Source organism: Candoia aspera, chromosome 6, assembly GCF_035149785.1.
Source record: "Candoia aspera isolate rCanAsp1 chromosome 6, rCanAsp1.hap2, whole genome shotgun sequence".
In the NCBI taxonomy this organism is placed as follows: domain Eukaryota; kingdom Metazoa; phylum Chordata; class Lepidosauria; order Squamata; family Boidae; genus Candoia; species Candoia aspera.
This window is the reverse complement of record NC_086158.1, coordinates 25,603,343-25,627,937: the sequence shown is the minus strand read 5'-3', so window position 1 is coordinate 25,627,937 and position 24,595 is coordinate 25,603,343. Positions and strand designations below refer to the sequence as shown.

The following is a 24,595-nucleotide window of genomic DNA, read 5'->3' as shown; positions in this document are numbered from 1 at the left end:
TTTCCGCTATTTTGCTGGCGATGGAGGGCAGAGCAGACGTGTACAGTTCTCGCCTGTGACCCGCTCTCCGCCACCCGGAAGGAGAAGTGCTGCATCCGGATTAAGATGGCGCCTCCCACGCCACTCTTGGCAGGTGGGTGCAGAGTAAATCAATCAGTCATTTTCTCTGCCAAGGTGGTTCTGCTTGTTAGGGTTGTTGTGATGTCTGGTAGAGGCCTGAGAACGTCACACCCTTGCGACAATTTTTAGGCGGGTTTTGTATCACCCTTCGCTTTGTCTTGTGGAGGTTTTACTTCCCCGTTGAGTGAGTTTGTGCGCAAGACGTTCAGTATTACGAGTATGGCGAGCGTATGCTACCACGGGGAAAGGCTTATTGGGGAAGAGCATTCGGTTGCTTGTATATATAAGGTATCGGCTGCAGTCAGAAGCATCTCTCGAGGGAGCTGTATTTGAAATTCCGGAGATCATCCTTCCAATTCCTTACATTCCATCAGTCACTCTATCAAAGAGTATGGGTCCCGCTATGACGGCAATAAAAGTTACTTTTTTGAAGAGGGATAATTTTAAGTTTACAAACTTTACTGAACGCGTTGTATGTAGCTAAATGAGTGAGTCATTTATGCTCAAGACCTAAGGTGTCTAGACCTCTTCCCACTCTGCCAAGATGAAAGAGAAGCCAGACTTGGAACATGCTGACACCCAAAACTCTTTCCCCAGCTCTTCCATTTTATCTTCCTCTATTAACACCCACATATTTTTGCCTCTCCATTTTTTTTTTGAGTGGGAATTCCCCAGGATGACATTGGGTGCACATGAATTCTCAAAGGCTCTTGTTCAGTTTGGTAGATTTCATTCTCCTTGCTGAGGCTCTATTGCCCAGCCGCAGCCTGGCCCTGATTTACTGGTACATGCCAGATGATATCACTGAACTCTCTTGCAGCATACTCAATTAATGGTGAAGCGCTTGCTGTCTGGTGTGCTACCAAAACCTCACTCAGGGTTATGCTGGTACAGACAATGCACTAAGGACTGGTTACTGGAATGCTTTCATTTGGTGTGTTCATGCATGCCTGCTGCTACTCTTTGCCTCATACTATACTCTTTCGAATTTAGAAAAACGCCATAGATTGCAAATGCATAGAAATAGTCCTAGAGCACCACAGAAGTCCTAGAGCTCAAAGTAGAGGGGGAGTGGAGTCCTGCATACAACCATGGCTTTTTCTGGCATAGATGATTCAGACCAGAATCCTGAAGCAAGGCTGTATCTTGAATATTTGTGCAGTTTTTTATGTGATTCTGAACCCAAGTAAAGTAGTTGACTAATTACAGTGAAGTAGTAGTCGACTGTGAATTACAGTGAAGGTGTGGTGTATGAAGCCAATAAACTGGCTTTACATTTATTATAGTTGTCATTTTCAGTGTTCTTTGATATTTTGTATTATCTTGCATCATGAGTACTTACGATTCTACTTTTTAAATACTTCTGCAGAAGTAATGCCAGAGGCATGCTTCTAAACTTAATTGAAAATGGCTGCCTTCTACTCTAGGAAGTTAGTGTCAGTGAAATAACAAATGATAGGACATTAGAGAGTAAGTGCCAAATTACTTCATGCAAATATGTAGTATCATTAATGTGTTTGTACACATTTCAATATTTGCTTAAGGTAATTTTGTTCCAAGTCACTGGTCTTCCTGGAGATTAAAGCCAGTATGAAAACACTTAAAAATAAAAGCACTTAAAAATAGAAGTGCTAACAGGAAATAGTGTGCAGTGCAATAGATTTCTCTTCCGCTTTATATTATGCTAAAAGTGTACTACCACAAGGGAAACACTGAGACATTAAGCATTGGAATATTTTCCAAACACATTTTGCATAATTTGACAGATACTGATTAAAGTTTGCAAAATGTATTTGAGAGAGAATCTTGCTTGGATATGTGCAAGCTGTTCAATATCTTGCCTTCGTCCTGTTGGTTCACTTTGCATTTGTTTTGTTTTGTTTTCTCTTAATACTGGATTATGGGCTCTTGTTCACATAGGTCATCTGCGTTTTCCCAGAGGAATGCAGGAAATTGTTTAATGTAGGATCAGACAGTTGGTCTATCTGGTAAAATAATACCTATGCCAGGTTTATTGGACTGCAGCTCTTGCAATCCCATGTAATTGTCCACGCTGGTGAGGCTGATTGGGGTTGAGGCCCACAACATTTGGAGGGCATCAAGTGGTTTACAATCTGATCTATGCTAACTGGCAGTTCTACAGGATTTCAGCTTTCCCAGTCCTGTTTTTCAGTGCTGTCTATTGGACTTGGAATCTTTGTATGCAGAGCATGTCCTCTAACACTGACTCAAAAGATCTCTCTCCCAAACAGGAAAGAACTTCATTTAAATATTAGCTTTTTCAGTGTTCAGTACGGTGCTTGTAGTGCTCCTACATAATCTCTCACCAGGGCTTTATCAGTGATCCATCTTATCTGTTTGCTGCCATTTAACAGCCTGAAAGGATAATTTACTGTTCTGGCTTTCTCATATCTTGACATTTTGTTGCTTCTTAGCAGTGAGGGGATAAAAGCAAAAGAACAGTCTGTTCGATCAGGCCAGAACCCAACTTAGTTCAGCATTTTGTTTTTTTACAGTGGCCACCCAATTGTTTTTAATTGTTGCCAGAGTCACATCTATGAGACGGACAGCTATATAAATTGGATGGATGGATGCCTTTGGGATGCTTTTAAGCAGCAAATGGAGACATACTTCTCTCCCACTGTTCTTCCTCTACAACTGGGATTTGGAGGCATGCTGACTCCCCAGTTTGGGGTTAATGATGAGGCTTTGGGTTTGCTAGTTCACTGATTGGCACTGTTATTACACAAAATATATATTCATATTTTGTCATTCAGTTGAAATATGCTTGTTTAACTTGGGATATTATCTGTTGTATGAATATAAGAATTAATGTATTTGGAGCAAAATAAATAAATGATTTATTATTATCATTACTTTGCTAGTACGAGGATCTGAAGGACTCTATATGTTGCATGGGCCACCTCATTTTACAGAGCATACAACATTTCAAAGGTATTTTAATTTTTTGCTTTATTAAACGTATACATTTTAGAATGCATTTTAGTGAAAAATAACAGTAACAGATAATCAGGTGCATATGTGGAGGTCAGGAATGCACTGATGTACTGCTCAATAGAGCTTACATTTTGTAAACAGGGATGTACATTTCTAGTTACTTCTTCAAATATTACTCATCTTAATAAAGGTTTGGTTATTCATATCAGTGAAAATATCTCATTCCAGGCTTTTGTAATAATCAAATGTCTTGGACCATTAATTTACAGCTTTTTGGGGTAGTATATATTGGTCAAGACATTTCTGGTTATTAAAAAGTAGGAAAATGAAGCAATTTCACAGACTGAAATAAACAGTATCGAAGTGTAGATTGTTAGCATCTTTTTTTGTATATATACTTAAGTGCAGAAACAAAACAAGCATACCATTGGCATACCATTGTGTTACTGGAATGCATACTTAAATCTGCATTTGATTGTATTTAGGGTGGGATATATCTCACCCAGCTTATTTCACCCTAAATGATTTAGAACATTGGCAGAATTACCACCTCTGTTTTAGTTTGTCTGATCATAATATTTATTCTTAGAACTGTTATACCAAAATAATAAAATTACAAAATTATTTTGTTGGAAGCATTTTTAAAAAATTGATACTTTGCATTTCATCTTAATATTTTTCTTTTTTCTTTATAAGAGGTATTTGAATTCTAATTTATTTTTGTTTTTGCTTTCAGAGATTCTGGGAAAAATGCTAAAGTGTTTGCTTTCAGCAGAGATGGATCTCTTTTTGCATGGGGCAATGGAGAAAAGTTAGTCTTTTTCTTTGTTTTTGAGTGTATATACCTAATAACGTATATTAATAACATTGCCAGATACTCCTTCCAGTAGGAAATAATTTTACATACTTCACTATTATAAAGCAAGTTAGTGAATTTTGCAATCAGGATAATATACTCTGTTCTAGTTGGCTTCCAGTGGATTTGTCCTTGGATGAGATTCATGATTGAATCCATTCCAAAAGAGCACAACATTTAATACTACCTTTTTTGTCAGATATGTAACAAATTGCCTCTTCCTTTTTATGAGGTATATATAAGGTTAATTTTAAAGCCAGACAAACATCCTAAATTCTGTGCTAGTGATAGGCCTATTTCATTGATTAATGTGGATTCTAAGATTTTAATTACTTTATTGGCAATGCAGTTGCAGAAGGTTTTATTACATATACAGAAATTGACCCCTCCCAGTTGGGATTTATAAAAAATTGACAAGCTTCCAACATTTCCATTTATTAACTGATATACATGGGAAAAGATACAATGGACTCTGCTGTGCAAGTATCTTCAGATGTAGAAAAAGCCTTTGATTTAGTTCAGATTAATTTTTTAACGCAAATGATTAGATATGGTTTTCCAAGAGATTTTGTTCATTAGATTGAACAAAATATCATCACTTGCTTTAAAAAATTAATCTGAACCAAATCAAAGGCATATTATTTGCAACCCTGTGCTAGAGTCATCACAAACCAAATGATTTCAGACTCCTCTGAATTACAATGTGGTATTCAAAGGGCATCATTCTGTCTTGTGCTCTTTTTTTGTGGGTTTTGTGTTGTTTTTTGTTCTTAAATGTTTTTAACAATTGTAAACCATGCATGGGAGATAGCTAAAAGGATAATATTGAGAATTTGGAAATTGGTATTATTCCATATGTTAAGGATTGTCTTTTGGCTTCTGGGTACTTTGTGGAAGCATTTCTAGCTCTCAGTACATTGATTTTATAATCTGCAAGCCGATTTTATATATAATCTTTTATTGGAACTTGCTTCCAAGTAGGAGTATAAAGAACTGTAGCTGAAGTTGGACAAGTCACTGGTACCACATTAATAGAAGTATCTTCAGTTACTTTATAGTGAAAAGTAATAGGTAAAGTTTAGGATTATAGCCTCACTTTGCAGCCTGAAATTCTCTATCCTTGAGTCCAGCCATGCTGTTTTATTGAAATAAATGGATATTAATATGTGCAGGATTATAGCTTTTGAGATTGAATGCTTAGATGTATTTACCTTTATTCCTGTATAATATTAGTGGATTTAAAAATATGAAGTTATTTCATTTAATTTTGTTATTCTTTGTATGTTATATGGTACATACAAATATCTTTCCTGATTATCATGTAATACCTTGGTTGTTAACTGCTATAAAACTGCTTCCAATCCAGCATCATGTGTAGATGTTTGGGGCAGAAAGGAATGTATTTGTGTATCAGAGGAGAAATTGCATATGAAAAGGAAAATTGTCTGTCATAGGTTCAAATGAAGTATGATGTCTACATACCTTGACTCTCAAGGACATTGTAGTAAAATGTGTATGTACAAGTGTTGCAAAGTTTGGAATTTTTAAAATTCTAATTGATTCTAATTAGGTTCTGATGCTTTCTGAATTACTGTATGGGTGAAATACTGAGCAACATAGTAACTGGAAGAATGGATTTATTGCCTGTGATTGGGAATTGTGCTGATTTAGAAGGAACAGCTAAATAGCTATTAATTAACCAGTGTAATCATGTTTGACTGAAGTGACCTTTTTTGGTTCCAGAGTAAACATTGTAAATGTCACCAACCACAATCTGCTGCATTCTTTTGATCTGCCAAAGGCAGTTTGCCTTGAATTCTCTCCAAAGAGCAGCGTCCTGGTGACATGGCAGCCCTATGCAAGTGAGTATTCTAGGGGTCTCCTCCAGCTACTTCCTGCAAACATGATCACAACCTTTCTGGTTTTGAATAATATAATACTCAAGTAGATTATTTTTCATTCTGAACTGGGAACAGTGAAAATATGGAAGGGCTGAAGAAAACAGGATTCATTCTGAAGCAGCAAAGAAATATGTATGCCTTAAGTTTATGCTGCCCTCTCATTAATAATAATACTAAAAAGAATGAATCCTATTCTTGGAAATCATAAAAATAGTAACCATGGCAAATTCACCAAGTACGAGTCCTTGCACAGATTCATGGAACTGGAAGAGGCCTTTTTGGTTGCTAAATCCAACTGCTCTAGTTAAAGCTTGCCTAACAGATAGTTGTCTAGTTTTTCACATCCAGTGAGAGCCCACCAGCATACTGGGTAATTGGTTTCATATTTGAAATGCTTATGGTTAGTTTTTTCTAACACTAATTTCCTGTAACATAAATACATTATTTCATATTGTGAACTCTGGCACAGTAGAAAAGATGACCTAATTTTCTTCTGTGCAATATCCTTCAGGTATTTGAATCTACAATTAACAAATAATCCAGGCCCCCAGAGCCTATCCATAGGTGATATTATTTCCTTTCTCTAAAGGTGGTGTGGGGAAGATGTGATTAACTTTTTTCCACTGCGCTGTTTACAAAACGGCTTTGCTATTAACTGCAAAGGCAAGAAAAAGGAAATACATAAATAATACTTGTCAGCAAAAGGGTTTTTGACAAGTGAGGATTGTCTTATCCAGTAGCCTAGTGAATTTCACTAGCCTAGTGAATTTTACAGTGGCAAGAATGGAGAATTTTGACTTGAGAGGAAAAAATCTGTCACAGTTGGCAGTTTTTGAAGAGAAAAATACTTTTTTGTACTTTTTTGATCAGTGAAAAAAAAAAGCTGCTTTTGTATAATAGGTTTTCAACAAAATATCACCTGGACTAACGGCATAGTGCAGAGGAACAGAGATGATTTTGGAGATTGTGGTATAATGTATATATTTGGTATGTTGTAGCTGCAAAAGATGGAGCAGGGGAACCCAACCTTCAACTTTTCAGTGTAAAAAATGGAAAATGCTTGAAGTCATTCATTCAGAAAAAGTCACAGAACTGGTAAGTAGCATTTCAATGAGTTTTATTCTTTACAAAATGGGACTTCAAACTGCCCAACTTCTTTGCTCAAAAAGAGTATGTAATTGTCTAATACGTTTTTTTTCAACTCTGCCAAAAGGAGCTTAGGGTGGTCTATCTATCAATACACTAACTCTAGAAAAACTGAACAGAACAAGACCAAATTTGGTGTGCAAGGAAAAGCCAGCAAAGGAAAAATTAAGTTGGAAAATGGTCTGGGGGTTGGGGAGATGAAAATTCCACAAAAATTGTCCCAGTGCATCCTTATGGGCAGCCACTCAGAACGTTTTGACCTGCTTCATTCGGAACACCCATCCCTCCTGAACCCGACCCAGAGAGGAAAGTATACATCCTGCCCTGTGCTTCCCAGCATGTGCATCTACCCTGTATACCCTGAGAGAGCCTGAGCAGAAAGCAGAAATACATACACGGGAATGACATATTACTTCATTGTACAGAAGAAGATAAAGATGCCTCATATGGTCACTGTTCGTAAAAGGGTAAAAAAGGATTCCAGAAACTATGCTCTGCATGCATTTCCTTTTTTTAGCACTGAAAATTCATTTGTTACTTTAATTTGTCTTGTTTTCAGAAAGAACATGATCATGGGGATATTTGAAAATATTACAAGTAATGGTTAGAATCTATGAATGTGCCTTACATATTTTCAAATGAAACATATAACTTTTAATGTTAATTTTTTTTTAAAAAATCTGTTTTAAAAAAATATTAAAAATACTTTTCTGAAGGCCACAGGTACCAAGTGTTGGTTTTAATATTCATTCCACCCCACCCCACCCCACTCTCTAATCATTAGGTGTCCTTGCTGGTCAGATGATGAAAGCCTGTGTACCAGGAGTGTTAACAATGAACTTCATTTCTTTGAAAACAACAACTTCAGTATGCAAGTCCTTTCTTGTTCTCTAGATAAGCATTCCATTTTTAATCTTTATCTTTTCATGATCTTATGTTTTCAGCTGCTTGCTTTATTGCAGTTCCCACCTTAGCTCTTTAATACAGTTCTGAAATTCCATTCAGTAATATGAAATTCATATCAATTTACCTTTGCTGTATGGTGGTATTAAAATACAGGCATCTTAAGTTTTAAAATCTTTTATATTGAAATATTTACATTTCTTCAATCTATTTGAGATAAGTTTACAGTCACTTATTTTCTCACATTTGTAAGAATATATAATTCATGTAAAATCTATTTTACAGTGGTAAAATATGTGCCATGTATAAAATATATTTTACAATTTTTTAATTTACTTATCACTTGTTCAAATCCATAGGCAGTGCTACCTAACAATTCATAAAGGTTTTTGTTTATTTTATTAACTTGAGGATGGTGATTTTTGCAGGTACAATTGCAAATAAACTTCATCTGCAGAAAATCAATGATTTTGTGTTATCACCAGGAGATCAGCCAACCAAGGTGCATTCTTCTGAATTCTTTCCCCAGCACAATTTTAATTTCATCCGGATTTTAGAACATACCTACTTTTAATAACTACCTTAACATGTATTTCAAATTTTGTTAATGCAGGTTGCTGTCTATGTTCCCGGAAGCAAAGGGGCCCCATCTTTTGTAAGGCTTTACCAATACCCTAACTTTGGAGGCCCACAGTCTGCACTGGCAAACAAAAGTTTCTTTAAAGCTGATAAGGTGACAATGCTGTGGAACAGCAAAGGTATTTTTTTTTTAAATCTTTCTCTTTATTTGAGAACATTTGAGTCTGCTTTTTTACTTGAGTGTGTAGTCAGCACATAGGCTTGAATAATCAAAATGCCAAAAGGACATTTATACTTGGCATTATACTTTTTCAATCCCATTCTCTGTAACTCCAACATATAGTGGAATGTACTGTAACTCTAACATACTATTTGGAAGTTAGCTCTTTGGAATATGGGGAGACATATTTCTGAATGTTCCCATGGTTCAGAGCCTGTTTTAGGAATACGGATTTAGTGGGGAAACCAAAACACCTTGTCCTAACTTGGGGCTTTTTTAGTTACGTTGAATAACAACTCTCATAATTTCCAGCCATTGCATTCTCTGGAAATTGTAGCCCAACAAGTCAGAGGGCATCAGCTGCAAAAGCATGATTCAGAAGAAATGCAGAGGGATTTCAAGGTTACAATGGCCTCCCTTACCCAAACCACTGGTTTTTAGAATCACATTGCCCTTTGGACTTCGAGACTGCATATAGCATGTGTTTGTTATTTTTTTTTAATAAAAATAATTAGATTACTGTGTAGCTTCTTTTTAAAGATATCCTTTTTTCACATCTGAATAGCCACTGCAATGCTTGTAATAGCTAGTACAGAAGTTGATAAAACAGGAGCATCTTATTATGGAGAACAAACTCTACATTACATAGCAACTAATGGGGAAACAGCTGTCGTACAACTACGTAAGTGACTCTCATAATAAATATATTATATCTTTCAAAGCATTCAAACACATGATAGAAACAGAATCCCATGATTATTTGAAGAACAACTTTAAATAGCCATGTTTAGATCTTATTTCCATCCAGTAGTTTCTGACTGAAATGAAGTGTGTAAGATTGAAGGTGAAAGTTTCCAGTACAGAAAAGATATAGTGCCCAACTCTAAATGACAGGTGTCTTTCTAGACTATTACAATGGAAAGAAAAACAGGCTGCCAAACAATTTTAAGGACTTCTCTCTTTAAAGACATTGCTTAATTACTTTTATTCTATATTATTACATTTTACTAAACTGTATATATTATAGAACTTGAACTGTAGTTGTCATCTTGATTATATAATAACCAAATTTAAAAGAAAATAGCCACATGGAAGGGGAAAAACTCAAATTTCTTACAAATTGCAGGATTGTAGATAATCTGCAACTGTTCCTTATTACTAAACCTATTGAGGCTTTTTTTTTCAACCTATAATAAAAGTACAGAATGACTGTAACTGTATTACAAAACGGTAACCCTTGTTTCCTAATCTTTTATGACTGATAGTGTGGACAAGGGACTTGTGCAGTGTTTCTGCTGCTGAACTGGCAGATGTTTCTCCAGTCATTGGCTAGGCTGCTCACAGATTCTGAACAGAGAACAGAGGAGGTATAGCTAACCTTAGTTGCAGAGAAGCATGTATAGTCTCATGCAGACCAGCACAATTTCAAATGTGGTCCACTACACATGTATTGTGGTCTGTATATCCTCAACAATTTACAGACACAAATGTGCATAATTTAATTCTGAGTTTGTTTAAAGTCACAGAGCAAGCAAAAGCAGGAGCTTAGCGCTTATTAAAACATCTCAAGTCAGCCAGAAAGCTGTTTTCGGTTTGGTGGATGTGAAAAATGGGGTGGCTTGCCCTAGTCTCTTGCAGCATTAGGGAGACTTTTATTTAATTTTTGGTTCACATATATACTGCCTTTCCTCCAGCAGCCCTAGGAGCTATAGACTGCACTCCTCCCTAGTTTGTTTTTTTGTAACATTTGTTACCAAAATTTAGTAGCAACTGTGATTTCATTGAAAAACTGTGAACTGTGATTTTTGTTTAGTTTAGGTGTTTATTTCATTTGTCTCTGAACAGCATAGATACTGTTTTATAATTTCAGCTGTTTTATTTTTTTTTCCTGTACAGCAAAAAATGGTCCAATTTATGATGCAGCCTGGAATCCCAATGCCACAGAGTTCTGCGTTGTGTATGGTTTTATGCCTGCCAAATCTACTGTCTTCAATCTAAAATGTGATCCTGTGTTTGACTTTGGCACTGGCCCCCACAATGCTGTCTACTACAGTCCTCAAGGACATATCTTAGTATTAGCTGGATTTGGGAATCTTAGTGGACAACTTGATGTGTGGGATGTTAAAAACTACAAACTTATTTCCAAACCACAGGCCTCTGATTCTACGTATTTTGCCTGGTGCCCTGATGGGGAACATATTGTAACAGCTACATGTTCTCCAAGGCTACGAGTTGGGAATGGATTCAAGATCTGGCATTATACTGGCTCTGTCTTATACAGATATGAAGTTCAGCAAAATGCAGAACTCTGGCAAGTTATTTGGCAGCCCTTTTTGGACGGAGTATTTCCAGCAAAGGCAGTAGTGTACCCTGCTGTTCCAAGGAAAGTGTTAAATGAGGAACCAAAGGCTGCCCAAGCTTATAGACCCCCAGCTCTGAGAAACAAACCTGTCACTAGTTCTAAACTTGTAAGTAACCATTATCTCCATGGCAGAGTGTGTTAGAGAAAAGATATCTTCTATGTCTTCTATTCCTCTGCACCAGTTATTTATAACTAGTGATGCATCAATTATTTATAAAATAATAAAATGTATTTATTTATTATATGTTCTGCACCACTGTAAGTGTTCTCTTCTGTTAAATTGTGTGTGCCTATGTGTGTTAAATTTTAAAAAATGGGCAAGTGAAATCTTGTGCCAACTCTGCTGCCCTGCAGTTGTGTTGAGCCTGTAACATTCTTACTATCAGCCAGCACAGCTGTGCTGTCTCAGGATCCTGTGAGTTGCAGTCCTAGTACATCCGGAGGGTATCAAGTTGGAGAAGGCCAGCTTAAACAAAGTACAGTAATATCACACCTTTTCTATATGTTGGATCCAGGATTACTTAGAATACACCTGTTAAAATTAATAGGATTTGTGAGAGTTAAGACCAATTTAAGTATGGAAGAGTTCGTTCTGTATACAGTGCTGCATTTTCAATATGGTACACTGCACTCTATGCACTAAAAATACAGCAATTCTTTTTCTCCAGCATCTGTTTTTTAAGGATATTAATTTAGATGCCTAAAAACATCCTACATTCAGTATTTTGTTCTTCTAAAATATGCTCTTTAAGGGCTGATACAATGCGTTTAGCTTCTTTTTACGGAAAAAAACTAATCTTTTCCACTGAAATAGTTACAGCACCTTTTGGAAAAATAGGCTATGTCAACCACATATGTCTTTTCTAGGCTTGAAAGCTGAGCAGGGTTGGGCCTGCTTAGTATTTGGATGGGAGCTCACTGAGAAATTCCAAGGCTATAGGCATCTGAGAAGACAATGGCAAACCACTTCCGTACTGTTGCCAAGAAAACTGCATGGATGCACCCATTTAATCAGCAGGAGTCAAATGTGACTCAAGGGTTCTTTATTTTGATAACAAACGTGATAAGATACCCTGCTGCAAATCCCTATTAGGTTCTCTGGGCTTTCTTTTCCCAACCAGGTGCCCTCCAAATTTGTTTGACTCTGATTCCCAAAAGCCACAATGACCTGGAATAATATGGTCCAACGTATCAAATAGGATCTTATGTTGGGAAGAAACTGCTTTGGCTTTTTCACTAATCCCTCATTTCTATAATAGATTTTTCATTGTGGCAACCTGTTCTTGGATTAAACATAGATTAGTGTTATGTTGCAAAAAAGGAATGAAATGACATTTGCACAGGTAGATCCTGACAATGAACTCGCTCATGAAGAGGTAATGCACTTCATGGGAGATTGTTAAATAAGCCCTCTGCAGAACACTTCCATCTTAAAAATGTGGAAGGAACCCTCCCAATAACACTTTAAAAACGCTTTAAAGTATTACATAAGACCTGTGTTTGTTAGGAAATTGCCAAAGGATGCATAGAATGTTTAATAGAACAGCAAATGTATTTTAACACTCACATTTTCTTATATTTTCGTGTTGATTTCCTCCCTCTTAGCATGAGGATGAGCCACCCCAGAACATGAGACCACAGTCAAAAAGTGGTGATAAGCCATTATCTAAAACAGCACTTAAAAATCAAAAGAAGCATGAGGCCAAGAAAGTGGCTAAACAGGTATAGCTGTTGTTATTTTTTTCTTAAGCATAAAAAAATCACTGCATTTTGAACATATTTGGTAAACCATGTTTAGCAGGATTCTGCATAGAATTTTGTACTGAGCTTAAAGTGTCCACCCTTTCATTAAGCCAAAGTTAGAAATTCTGGAGAACTCAAAACATCTCAGTAATTAATAAAATCACTGTCTAGAATGATTTAATTTAAAAGTGCCCTTAACTAATTATACTTTTTTTTAAAGGAGGCGAGAGCTAAAGGGAACCAGGAAATCACCCCAGCTCCTCCAGGACAGAATGAATGTAGCAATACAATATCCTCTGAAACATCAGGAGATCCTGAGCTGGAGAAGAAGATAAAAAATCTGAAAAAGGTGAGAAGTTTTTCCTAACAGGAGCTACTAACAGATTATTTCCCCATTTCATCTTGTTGAACAGTAGTATTAGTGCTCTTTTACTATTGTAATAGCTGGAGCTGTAAGTCTGAGGTACATAAGCTAAGGCCCTGAAAACTTGCCCGCAGCACCCAAAGACTTCCAAGTATTCAGGGGCATCAAAAAAGTTGGCTAGTAGAATTGTCATTGTGGCTGCCATCTTGACTTTTTTGAACCTCCCCCCTCTGTGGACACCCCTGCAAGTATTTGTACAATTTTTTATATGATAGAAGGGTAAAATAATTATAATAATTGTATTTAAGGTTAATTAAATGTAAATGTAACTTAAAATTTCTTTCTAACCTGGTCCTCCTCACAAATTTTTGGACTGTGGCCTCTGGCATGATATTCATAGGCCAAGAGTAGCCCTCAGGGCAAAAAGTGCTAATTTCTTTTTTGAAAGACACAGAACAAGAATGGATGTTTCTCCGGTATCTACCTTTTTGCAACCAAAAAAAGGATAGCTGTCATGAGTAAGGATGGCGAGCAGGGGGCTCCCATCCAGACTGTTAAGCGCATGCGTAGCACTGAGGAATTGGGCAGCCATTCAAAGAGACACAGATCGGGACCGCCTTAACCTTTGGGGTTTATATGTCTGGGTTTTTCCCATGCTTCTTCAGTTTGTTAGGATTCCTGTTATGTACAAGCAATAAACATTAGAGACCAGTTCCTTGGCTCAGCGTGTTTCCTGGCTGTTAGGACAATAGCTTTTTATTTTGGGATTTTCTTTGTTAGTAATAGCCACATCTGTCCCTTCCCTAAGTTTGTAAGAGCAGTACTAGTAAAAAGGGCTAGTGGATAAGCCTTAAAGGCTGAACATGGAGTCTTCCAGTAACTTTAAAAAGGGAAATGAAAGAACAGATAATAGAAAAGTTAATCTCCAATTATATTTAAACATGGTTTGTTGACTAGGCTAAAATTGGCTGGGTTCACATAACATGATAAACCATAATCCCTCATTTAGAAACTAGAGCAGTTCAGTTCACAAACACACTAAGCTAGGGGATGCAACCCTTTTTTGGCTGGGAAAAGGGGAGTGTACTTTTTCTATTACCACCACCATCACCACCACCTTTATCTTGCCTTCTCAGGGCCACAGGGGTATAGCTGTGGTGCAGTAAAGTCACTGGTTTGGATTGGGCTACATTCATGGGCCTGGATATTTTGAATTGAGGCAGTGGCAAGGACCAGAATTGGTATAAGCCTTATAAAAGTTCTATGTTGTCCCCAAACTGCAAAAAAATGTGCTACCAAAAACCTGCATTTTGACTATGGGTGATGCAGGCTGCAAACATGGGAGTAAGCCAAAGTTAAACAGTTGAATATTATGTGTGAGTCCTATGTGTGCCTATGCACATAAGCAATCAGAGGAGAGAGTTAAGAGGTTTGGATGTTATTTTCTAAGGACATAAGAATCTGCTTTATATTCAACCAACTGGAATCTTTTTTTAGTGTAGTATATATTGGAAAGGAATATAAGCACATTAGTAATCTTGAGGATTCTCCTTAGGCTCAGTAAAAAATACATACTGTCTTCCACATATGTGAATGCAGCACAGAAAAAAATTAAATTTGTTATTTCTACCTTGCCTTAATCATGCTTTCTGAACCACAGAAACTCAAAGCAATTGAACATCTGAAAGACCAGGCTGCTGCAGGTAAACAGCTAGAGAAAAATCAGGTATGCTTGTCATATTCTTAAGATACAATTATTATCTATGATTTGTACATCATCAGAATTATGAAAATGTATGTTAGCCTTGTTCTGTAAATAATGAAAGAAGCCCTAGTTTTCCTCATACTTAAAATTATGATACATAGGAATAACATCCTGAATGTACAGGACTTCTAACAAATATTAGGGCTGTGCAGTGATCTGGATTCGAAATGAAAAAGACAATTTGGGCTGTGTATAGCACTGCAGGGACTAGTCCAGGCAGTCACTAGGAGTCAAGACTGTCTCAAAGGCAGCAAAAAAAAACCCCAAAGCACCTTTTGGAACCTCCTTAAACTAGACACATTTGGGGGGGAAGGAGATAATTTGGGTGGGGAAGGAGATTGCTATGTGATCCCAGGAAAGCCACAACTTCTAAAGAGCTGTTGACAGATGCTATATAAGCGCCCCCAACCTTCATACAGTACCTGTCGTCTTCTGTTGTTGAATCCAGATTGCTGCACAGCCCTACCACGTATAATGTGCAAATTCTTGAAATGAGTTTTCACAAGATACAAGAGCTCTGCTGGATGAGAAGAGCAATGATGGGCAGCTGTTTTGTCCTCAAGAATTGCATGGTGTGTGGAACCAGAAATCAGATGCTATGTGTGGGTGGGGCTTCTTTCTATCCCTACGATACAGATTTATCTGACTGGTCCTTCTTTCACGTACCATCTGAGCAGTTTAGCACATAAGGATGGCAGTGCAATGAGAAATGTGCAGATCTGTTTCCAACATCATTGGCTGAGTGTGAGTGGAACCAGATTAGCTGGGCAGTGGAGCCATGAGGTGCACTGGCATTATCTTACATACTTGATGTGAACTGACAAGAATTTTTTCCAGTAGTGCATAGAAAGCCCATAATCAGAACATGAAAGCGCTGTTCTTCAGAAACTGCATAAAGGTGTACAGGTACTCCTCATTTAGCAGCTGCCTCAGACAGCAACTGTTTGCAGTTATGATGCTGATGAAAAAGTAACTTTGTGACCAATGCCCACATTTATGACCTTCGCAATGTCTCTGTCACATGTTCACCATTATGGTCAGTCAGTACTCACTGTCCTGTGCCTGACCCATTTTTTTCTTTTTCCTCTCTCACAGAGCTGAAAGATTGCCTAAACAAGCTATCCCTTCCTGAGCTGCTTTTCTCCTCAGTGCTTCCCTAAAAAAAGGCTAACTGCAAGTTCACAGCTGGGCTCTGTGACCTTAATTAGCCAACTGGCAGCTGCCTGTAACTGACAAGATCCTAATCAGTTTCACACTAAAGGCTTTCTTTTGCCTCCTAAGCAGCTAGCAGCTGCTAGCTATGAACACACTAGGCACAGTGCTAGTGCATTCCTTTTAATATATAGTCCCCATTGTGTGCCTGGGTACTCTCTTGTAATCCCTTAATCTTCAGTGAATGTAAATACAAACATTATCTTCTTGCTAATTATCCTAGCACCAGGCCAAGCATTCCAAAGGGGGAGGAGTGGGGAAAAAATGGGCTATAGGATTTGCCCTTTTACCTGGCTTCCTCATGAGTTGAGCTATGGAAACCTTCCCGGCTGTTTGGGCTCACCTGGCTGTTTGGGGTTGTATCCTTCTGACACTGTAAAGCAAAGGAAAGTTGAAGTAAAATCATAAGCACAGTTGTGTTCAAGTGATTTTTCACTTAGTGACCTCTTTGCTTAAAGACCGAGTTGACAGTCTCAATTGTGGTCACTAAATGAGGACTACCTGTATACTAAGCATGGATATGCTGTTTAGTACTACAACAAAAGCGATTTATTTTCTTCCATGAATCTGTTTAATTCTCTCGAAGTTGTTTAAGCTAAGGCCTTGATTATTGCTTGTGATGGTAATTATTATAATGTGAGCATTGGAAAAGAAAAGATTTCTTTTATTTATGCAATCTGTTGCCCATAAGTTTCAGAGAAGACTACTGACCCCTTTCTCTAAGCCTTATATAACTTCATAAAGCTCTATTGCCTTACGTTAAGTTACATGTTAGCTTTAATTTGTCTTATTACCTGCAGCATAGAAGCTTCACTTGTGCACATATGAATAATGGAGGATGGGAGAACATGGCAAAAATCTGGAAAACATTAGTAAATCTTAAAAGCTGATACATTTGTACATAATTATTGACTATATTTTATACTTTTACTTATAATACTAAATAATTATTGACTATATTTTATACTATATTTTTTCACTATGCATATTAAGTAAGATTGATGTCTAATGTCTATATTCTAGATGGAGAAAATTCAGAAAGAGGCTACCCTTCTAAAGGAATTGGAAGACTTGGAACTGGGTGTTTGAGCTACAGAAAATTAAAATCACAGTTTTGTTCTGCGGATTCATTTAAAAATAAACAACTAAAAATGCTCACTTTTATTAATTCCCATATAGATTAACTTTATTTTTTTTCCCACCTAGTATCTGAAGAAATGTAAAATAATTATAATTCAAAGCTAAGTAAACCAGTTGCCTTGATTCCAAGACAGTACTGCTGAAATCCAAAATAAAGTATGCTGGAGCACCTTTTTTGGGGGCAAATATTCAGTTTAAGCTATAGATGTAAGCATGATGTATATTGTTTTTAAACACACTTAAAACTTTTGGTATACATATATAGGAGTTTGCAGGGGAAGCAGCAAACCATGTGACTTACATACTGGTGTTTGGGTTGTGATGTTGCAATGGCTATTTCATCATTTTCTCATCGTGGTTTATACTAAATATTACATACACACACTAGTTTTGTAGGCCTCTAAGTTTTTAAACACAGGCTTAAAACATATGTATAGTTGGTGAAATCAGTTTGCTAGAATGTAAACTTTTTTCCGCAACAAATAAAAAGGGATTGGACATTCAGGAAGAAAATGTTTCATTAAAGGTTATCATCACTTACATTATAAAGCCAGAAGAGATAACAGTTTATATCTGTCTGTCTATGTGTTTTACGACAGTAGCTGGTCTCAAGTTGAGAAGCTGATTCCCCAGGGGATCTTCCAGCAGGATCCCTTCAGCTTCCATCCAATTCATTCTAAACAAGACTGTTGCATCAGGTGACCTCTAAGATGTAATTCCACACCATCAATCTAATAAGAAAAATATAAACCTTTAGTTATAAGCATAGAACAAATTTACTACTTGCCTTAGGAAAACAATAACCATACAAACAGTATTACATAGGTACATGAATAACATTAAGCAACAGTAAGTTATTGAACTCTTTGGGAATGGACGAAGACAGTGGTTCCTGGGCAAAAGACTGAGCAGTTTCCTTAAAGATACAGTACATTCTAAAAGCACCATACATAAGACTAAACCAAAACTTTCTGTTCCCCCGCCCCTTGTAAAATGTCCACAGCCTGCATAGGCTCATGTATGTGTATTTCTGGCATCTTGATTCCCTCCAACCCACTCCATCTGAATTCAGTCTGCTTCTCTTTTAACATGATCCTTCCCCAGCAGAATCTACTGGTTGACTCCTGTTAGCCTCTCTATCCATGTTCATCAAGTGTACTAACCAGTCCTTCATATCTTTTGCATCCAAGCTGCCCCTCTTCACTTTTAACTTCTGGGAGTGTGATTCCCCTGTTCAAAGGCTTTTTAATTTTTCCTTTTTACCCATAAGTAGTATTTATCTTTCTTGCTTTAAGGCTTTGCCCCTTATTCCCTTTATTTCCTTAGACTCCCTTTTAAGTAGGGAAATTTCCTACTCATGCCTTCAGGCTAAACTCCTCCTCCCCCCCCCCAGCTGTGTGTCTGTGCGCGTGTCTGAGACCTTCACCCACAGCTCCAGCTTTTTCTCCCTTCCCCAAATTCTGAGTTTTGTTTCTTCTATGCTTTGTGATAGTCTCTATGGGATAGTCTCTACGCTTTTGCATTATAGTGGTCCTTGGTTCTGATTTTCTCATGGGCTTCATGCTGTCTGCCAAGAATCCCATCACCTTGAATTCGACATTTACTTTTCTTTATCTTAATATCTCAGGATCCACTACTGCTTCTTGCTTCCCTCATATACAGTCTTGTGCAAGGGTATCCTGAGCACTGAAGTTAATTTCCTTACTTCTATTGGCAGCCCCCTCCCAATTTGCAAGATTTATTTACTTCCCAAGTTACTTTTTATTTGTGGAATATCAGTTGAAATAGACCTCTAATGCATACTTTGTTTTTCAAGTTTGATTGCCACTTTTGGCTTGTATCCAAATACCATTTTGAATGAAGTTAATTTAGCAAACTGAGTTCAATGTGTTTGCAAAGTGAGAAACAAAGAACATAAACAAGAAATGGAGAGAAACAATACTGTATTGATAGACTTGCTTATGCTTACTGATCACTGCATTTCCACAAAAGATTCTACAGAGTTGGACAAAAATGTAGAAAAATACAATCAAAATCATCAGGGCACTAGAGCAATGACTCTAGCAGAACAGTATTTGGTGCTTTTTAGTTAGCCAAGTAAAAGAGGTCATGGTAGAGATTTAAAAAGTATTTATGTACTGGAAAAAATGTATGGGGAAGTATTCCTCATAATTCCAGGACCTGGGACTACCCAATAAAGTTGAATGGTTGGAGACTTAAGAGAGTGAAAGAGAGGAGCCAGCCTGGACCTATCAAGAATTAATCATAGCAAACCACTTATTTTTTTTGATAGGATGACCATGGGAATGTGGTAGACATAGCATATATTGATTTCAATAAAGCATTTGACAAGTCCTCCCAGGAGAAACTACAGCATGTCCAGAGGACAGCAGCTAAAGTGTTAAAGGGCCTGGAAGGAAGCTTCTGAGGAATAAGGAGGAACTGGGTGTGCTTACAGTACTGTGAACAATAGAAGATTCAGAGAAATGTGATTGTTCTCTTCAAAGTATATGAAAGGCTGTCATGTAGAAGGTGGGGCAGAATGGTTCAGAGTTGTTCCTGAAGACTGGTCAAGAAACAATGGGTTTTAATTGCAAGGAAATAAATTTTGGTCTGGCATTGGGAAAAATGTCCTAAAAGTAACAGCTGTTCACCTTGGAACTGGCTGCTTTGTGAGATGGTAGACTCCTTTCAGTTGTTTAATGGAAGCTGGATGTCTATTTATCAGTGATGCTGTGGTTGTAGTAGTAGCACTGGGCATGGGGGTTGTCCAGATGATCTCTAGGATCCCTTCCAACTTTACATCCTATTATGCTAAGTCTTGCAAAATAAGGTCACATGGCAGATATCCTGCAGCAAAAAGAAATAAATGCATTAAATGCCCTCTAGTGGAAAACTCAAGCAATTGCTTTTTCATTTGCAAATGATAGAATTTTTCATCATTTCTAAACAGAGCTCCCCTAACATTTGACATTTGGTGCTATAGGTGCCTGCAAAGGGCTTTTGGTACTTTAGTTCTCACACTGCTCTAAGCTCAAAATTTGTTTACATTTGCTACCTTAGCCTTTTTTTATTCAGATCATGTCATCTCAACTGCCTCATACATTTTTTCTGAAATACAAATTCAGCTAACTCTGCTTCTTCTGTTAGTGACACAGCATTGCTTCTGGTCCACCCATGCTTTGTGTGTGGCTCTTAGATTTTGCCATTTGATAGTGATGTTTCTGAGTTAATAACCCATGCTTTTTGGGAGCAAAACTAAGCTATAGCAAGGATAGAGACTGGTCCATTTGTATGGGATAGGATTGTCCTTATTATAATGTCCTGCCTATCCTACTGAGATATAGCTTGCTATAGTAAATTCTCTTATCAGCCTTGGCAGCTGATCCTGTCCACTTCTTGTATTGTCTGATAGAACAAACAAACAATTCACACAACAAAACACACATACACTATATCTATCTATCTATCTATCTATCTATCTATCTATCTATCTATCTATCTATCTATCTATCTTATCTATATCTTCAGATTTCATTTGTTTACACAGTAGACATATAGCACAATTGTTTCCTGTCAGCACAGGAAATGGAACAGACTGTAAGAACGCTTTTTATGAAACAGGAGAAAGTACTGCTTAAGCCTGAGTGGCAGGAAAGGCAGCTAGCAAAAGTCCTGAGAGTTTTTCTCCCACGTACTGTCCTTGTGCAACCAAGTGTGCCTTAGAAAATAGGCACAGATGTCTTGCGATATGCACATACATGTGTCTGAACTAATGTTTAATGTTAGGATTTTAATGTTAGGATTTTTCCAGACGATTGGGATTATTGCAAACTGTTTCACATGTCCTTGGTGGCTATGGAATCTCTTTCTGGACCTTGTTATTTGTGTAATGGTATCATTTCTAGTGACATAAAATGTCACACATCATTAGCATAATGACATCATGCTAGATGATGTACTCTCTGATTTAACAGACAATCAGGAATAAAGGGTATTTGCTTCCTGCAAATGGTTTGTTACACTGAGATTTCATTTGTATGTGTACTTCTCTTTAGGATATAAATCTGAATCACACCAACCTGGTATTTCTCACTAGAGTTTGTTTATAAACAGACATCAGACCAACATCGATTGTTTATTATAGTACTGGAGGCAATAGAAACAAACCTAAAATTGAGGGATGAAGCCCCCATATTTATAGAATTCTGCTGGTTAGAACACACATATAATTAGGTGTACAAAAATAGATGTACAATAAATTGGTTTATAGCATAACGTGTTTAGTGAGGTCAGTGAGGTAATGAGGTGGAACTACAAAAACATTGGTTTACTGAGAGAACAAAGGCAACATTCTACAAAAAAGTTTCTTTCTAGAGTTACTTTTATGGATTTATCTTGTAGTTGCCTTGCTTCCCATAGTCTGTGCTTGATCTTCTCAAGTTTTATCAACTTTCCTTGACCTTCTAAGTGTTTTGTGGCTGAGCTGACAGAGTTGATTGTTTTTCAGCTCCCTGGGAAGGTAAGAGAGGGGGATGTTTTGTTTGTTCTAACCGATGCCGTATTTCCCCTTTAAAAGCTAGTAATAATTTGCTATTGACAACAAAGATATCAATAGCAGGACTTCTGGTGGAGACATGGTGGACTGAACAGCTGTGCCCGCAGGCTCAGCAGGCAGAGCTGACAATGCAGCAATTTTTTTCAGGCTCAGGCAGGTTTTCCTGAAGTCCAGGAGTGTTCTCCGAATAAAGGAAAACACCTGGAATCACCCCATCTGCCCTCCGGATGGTTGATTGTAGTCAGATCACAAACAGCGTTTCACGTTCAATTGGTAAGAGCTAGCAGGGAGGTGGGGACGTCATTTTCCAAGCTGCCCTGTAGCCTTAAAGGGACATTAAGACTGACCACCCCGTTTCTAAATCACCAAATTTATTATTTTAAAGTATGTGTACCCTAAGAGAGGCTTTCTACAGCAAGGAGAAGATGGCTCTCTTGGTACTTATCGTTATTTTTGGGATTACTTAAAAAATTTTTTTTTAAGTTTTGGACTTCATTCTCCTTCCAAATATTGAGGAGGATTGGGCGTAAACAGTTGTCTTCCTGTTATTATCTTTGTACTAAATTTGAGGATATTAGCATTTTCCTACACATTGAATTGGCTGATTTGAACTTTCAGCTTTCTGCTTCTACTTTCCCTGGGGAACTGTCTGCTTATTGCACTCTCACTTTGCGTAAACACATATTGGAACTTTTCCGTATCTTTGGCTTTCATTGGTTAAGCTCCTAGGGGGCACCATAAACTACTGCATGAGACATGTTAGATTTTAAACAGATTTTTTTGAGTTACAGAATTGTAACTCAAAAATAAAATGTGGACAGTTTGATGTCCTTATTGGTTACTCTTATTTTTATGTTCAATAACAGGCTGGTATCTTGGAGTAACACCCAGGAGGATAATTACTTTTGAAGCAGGATTCCTTGGAGACTAATTATGCAACTGCATTACCTATGATGAGTCTAAATCACAATAAGGACATTTTTTTCTTATGGCTGAGATCTTCTAGAGGAATATACTTTTTAAAAAACTAGAATCCTTCTGAGGAAAAAAGGCTAGTACACTGTAGCATAGTGCTATCATTTTAGGGCTGCAGAGATCAGGATAATGAGTAGATGGCAGCATTAAAGTCATGACAGAATTTCATCTAAAAGAAAATGCACCTGTTATGCTAACCAAAACTTCAGCTTTTTATTTTCATAAAATATGATCAGTCCTCAGTGTAGCAGGAAGATGTCTAAAAATATAAGAGTATCTTTGCATAGATTTTTGAGAAAGTTATACAGTTAAGCCCTGCAAACTGCACTAAAATAAAACAAGATGCATTGCTGACTGCCCAATCTACAATATTAGCCATTATTTACTCTGATGTACATATTGAAACAACAGTGCCTTTCAAAGATTAAAAATATGCTATTTTTAACCTTATTTTTTGGTAAGAGATTATTCATATGGAAATAAAAGAAAGCAGCACTTCTCCAGCAGAAATATTCTTTTCTGTCAGAAGAGAATCAGTGTGGCCCCATCCATTGTTCAGAGAGGAGTTGCTTTGCTTTTTCCTACTAGAAATAACGCTGGTAAGAACTTGGTGGAATTTATGTTACACCTCTCAGATTAAAATGGCCGAGAGCCAGGATTACTGTGATTAATCTTTGTGAACAGCTCTGGGAATTTTTGGGGTCTAAAAATTGAGATAGAAATGCTTTAAACATAGTAAATCTTAAAAAGCCAATTTCATCTGAGGCAGTCCAGAAACAGAAGTTACAACAGGTTTAAACAGGTCAATAGTTTAAAAAATGAAATAACCATTATTTCAGTTCAGGGATTCGTGGGTAGCATAGGTCTGCAGAAGGGCAAATTTCACCAAGTCTTACTTCTCAAGATTTGGAAGATGGAGGCTTTACCAATGATCCTCTCTTAACTTCAGAAAAAAAGTCAGCCATGCCAACCATAAGTGGTGAAAATATCTAAATCCATATTAAAGCTTTAATGTGTAAACCTTAGTGTACACAGTTGTGTTTCCAAGCAATCTTCGTGACTAAAATGTTGAAGTGGAAAAATGTGGCAGCTGTTAATGTATCAGCCGTAAAGATTATTTTAAATAAATGAAAATAAAATTGGGAGCTGGCATGTTCAAAAAAAAAAAGCGCTAGTTTCTTGTATACTGCCTATTCCCAATAGCGGCCTCGGCGCCCCACACTGTCAGAAAATTTAAGTGAAAGCCCAGAGTTTTTGGGGAACTTTATCACAGCAACACAAAAAAAGCTGGGATTGTAGAGGACATCCAGCTGGCCACGTTTACCATTGCAAATTCTCCCACGGCAGCCATTTTGTGAGAGCACCCGCAGCATTATCCCACCATTCCAAACATGCCGAAAGCCCTCAACAGCTTGCTTATCAATAGATTAAGCATCTCTGCACCTCACGGTAGATGGGCCTTCCATCTCGCCCTCCAACTTCCTAGTGTAAATTTGACCCCAAATGTGCAGAGTAGTTATGTATTACCCCAGACCCAGGCGCGTCATGTCTCATACACACTACAGTAACAATACCGTATTTGGGGCAGGCACAGTGGCGTTCATTTTTGTTGTAAATACAGCAAACGGTAACCGTGCACCGTGCTTTGACCGCCTTCTCTCAGACGAAGGCGAGGAGCGTCTAAGAACCCCTGCACGCAATACCGACGCCCTATCGCCCCATCCCGGCTCCCGAGTAGGAGGAAGTGGGCGGCGGCGGAGCAGCCTTTCCCCTCGGGCTCGCGATAAGTACAA

At 37.5% G+C, this 24,595-nt stretch overlaps 1 protein-coding gene and 1 long non-coding RNA gene across 3 annotated transcripts; one reads left to right on the top strand and one right to left on the bottom strand.

Moving 5' to 3' along the window:
* On the top strand, positions 1–17,441 carry EIF2A (eukaryotic translation initiation factor 2A). Of its 2 annotated transcripts, none has more exons than XM_063306577.1 (14): positions 1–133; positions 3,006–3,075; positions 3,815–3,889; positions 5,678–5,796; positions 6,834–6,930; positions 7,766–7,848; positions 8,313–8,386; positions 8,498–8,642; positions 9,249–9,365; positions 10,580–11,151; positions 12,651–12,767; positions 13,009–13,137; positions 14,813–14,878; positions 17,153–17,441. In XM_063306577.1, the coding sequence occupies exons 1-14, from the start codon at positions 106–108 to the stop codon at positions 17,216–17,218; spliced, it is 1,758 nt and encodes a 585-aa protein (XP_063162647.1). In that variant the 5' UTR covers positions 1–105; the 3' UTR covers positions 17,219–17,441. The 2 variants fall into 2 exon arrangements, with proteins under 2 accessions (XP_063162647.1, XP_063162648.1); XM_063306578.1 differs by lacking the exon at positions 1–133 and adding an exon at positions 941–1,054.
* Positions 16,773–24,398, bottom strand: LOC134499756 (uncharacterized). Its single transcript, XR_010068175.1, has 3 exons — positions 24,377–24,398; positions 17,811–18,000; positions 16,773–16,988 (listed from the first exon to the last, which is right to left on the bottom strand). It is a non-coding gene; the product is annotated as an uncharacterized LOC134499756 (long non-coding RNA).
* Between the last annotated feature and the right edge of the window lie 197 nt (positions 24,399–24,595).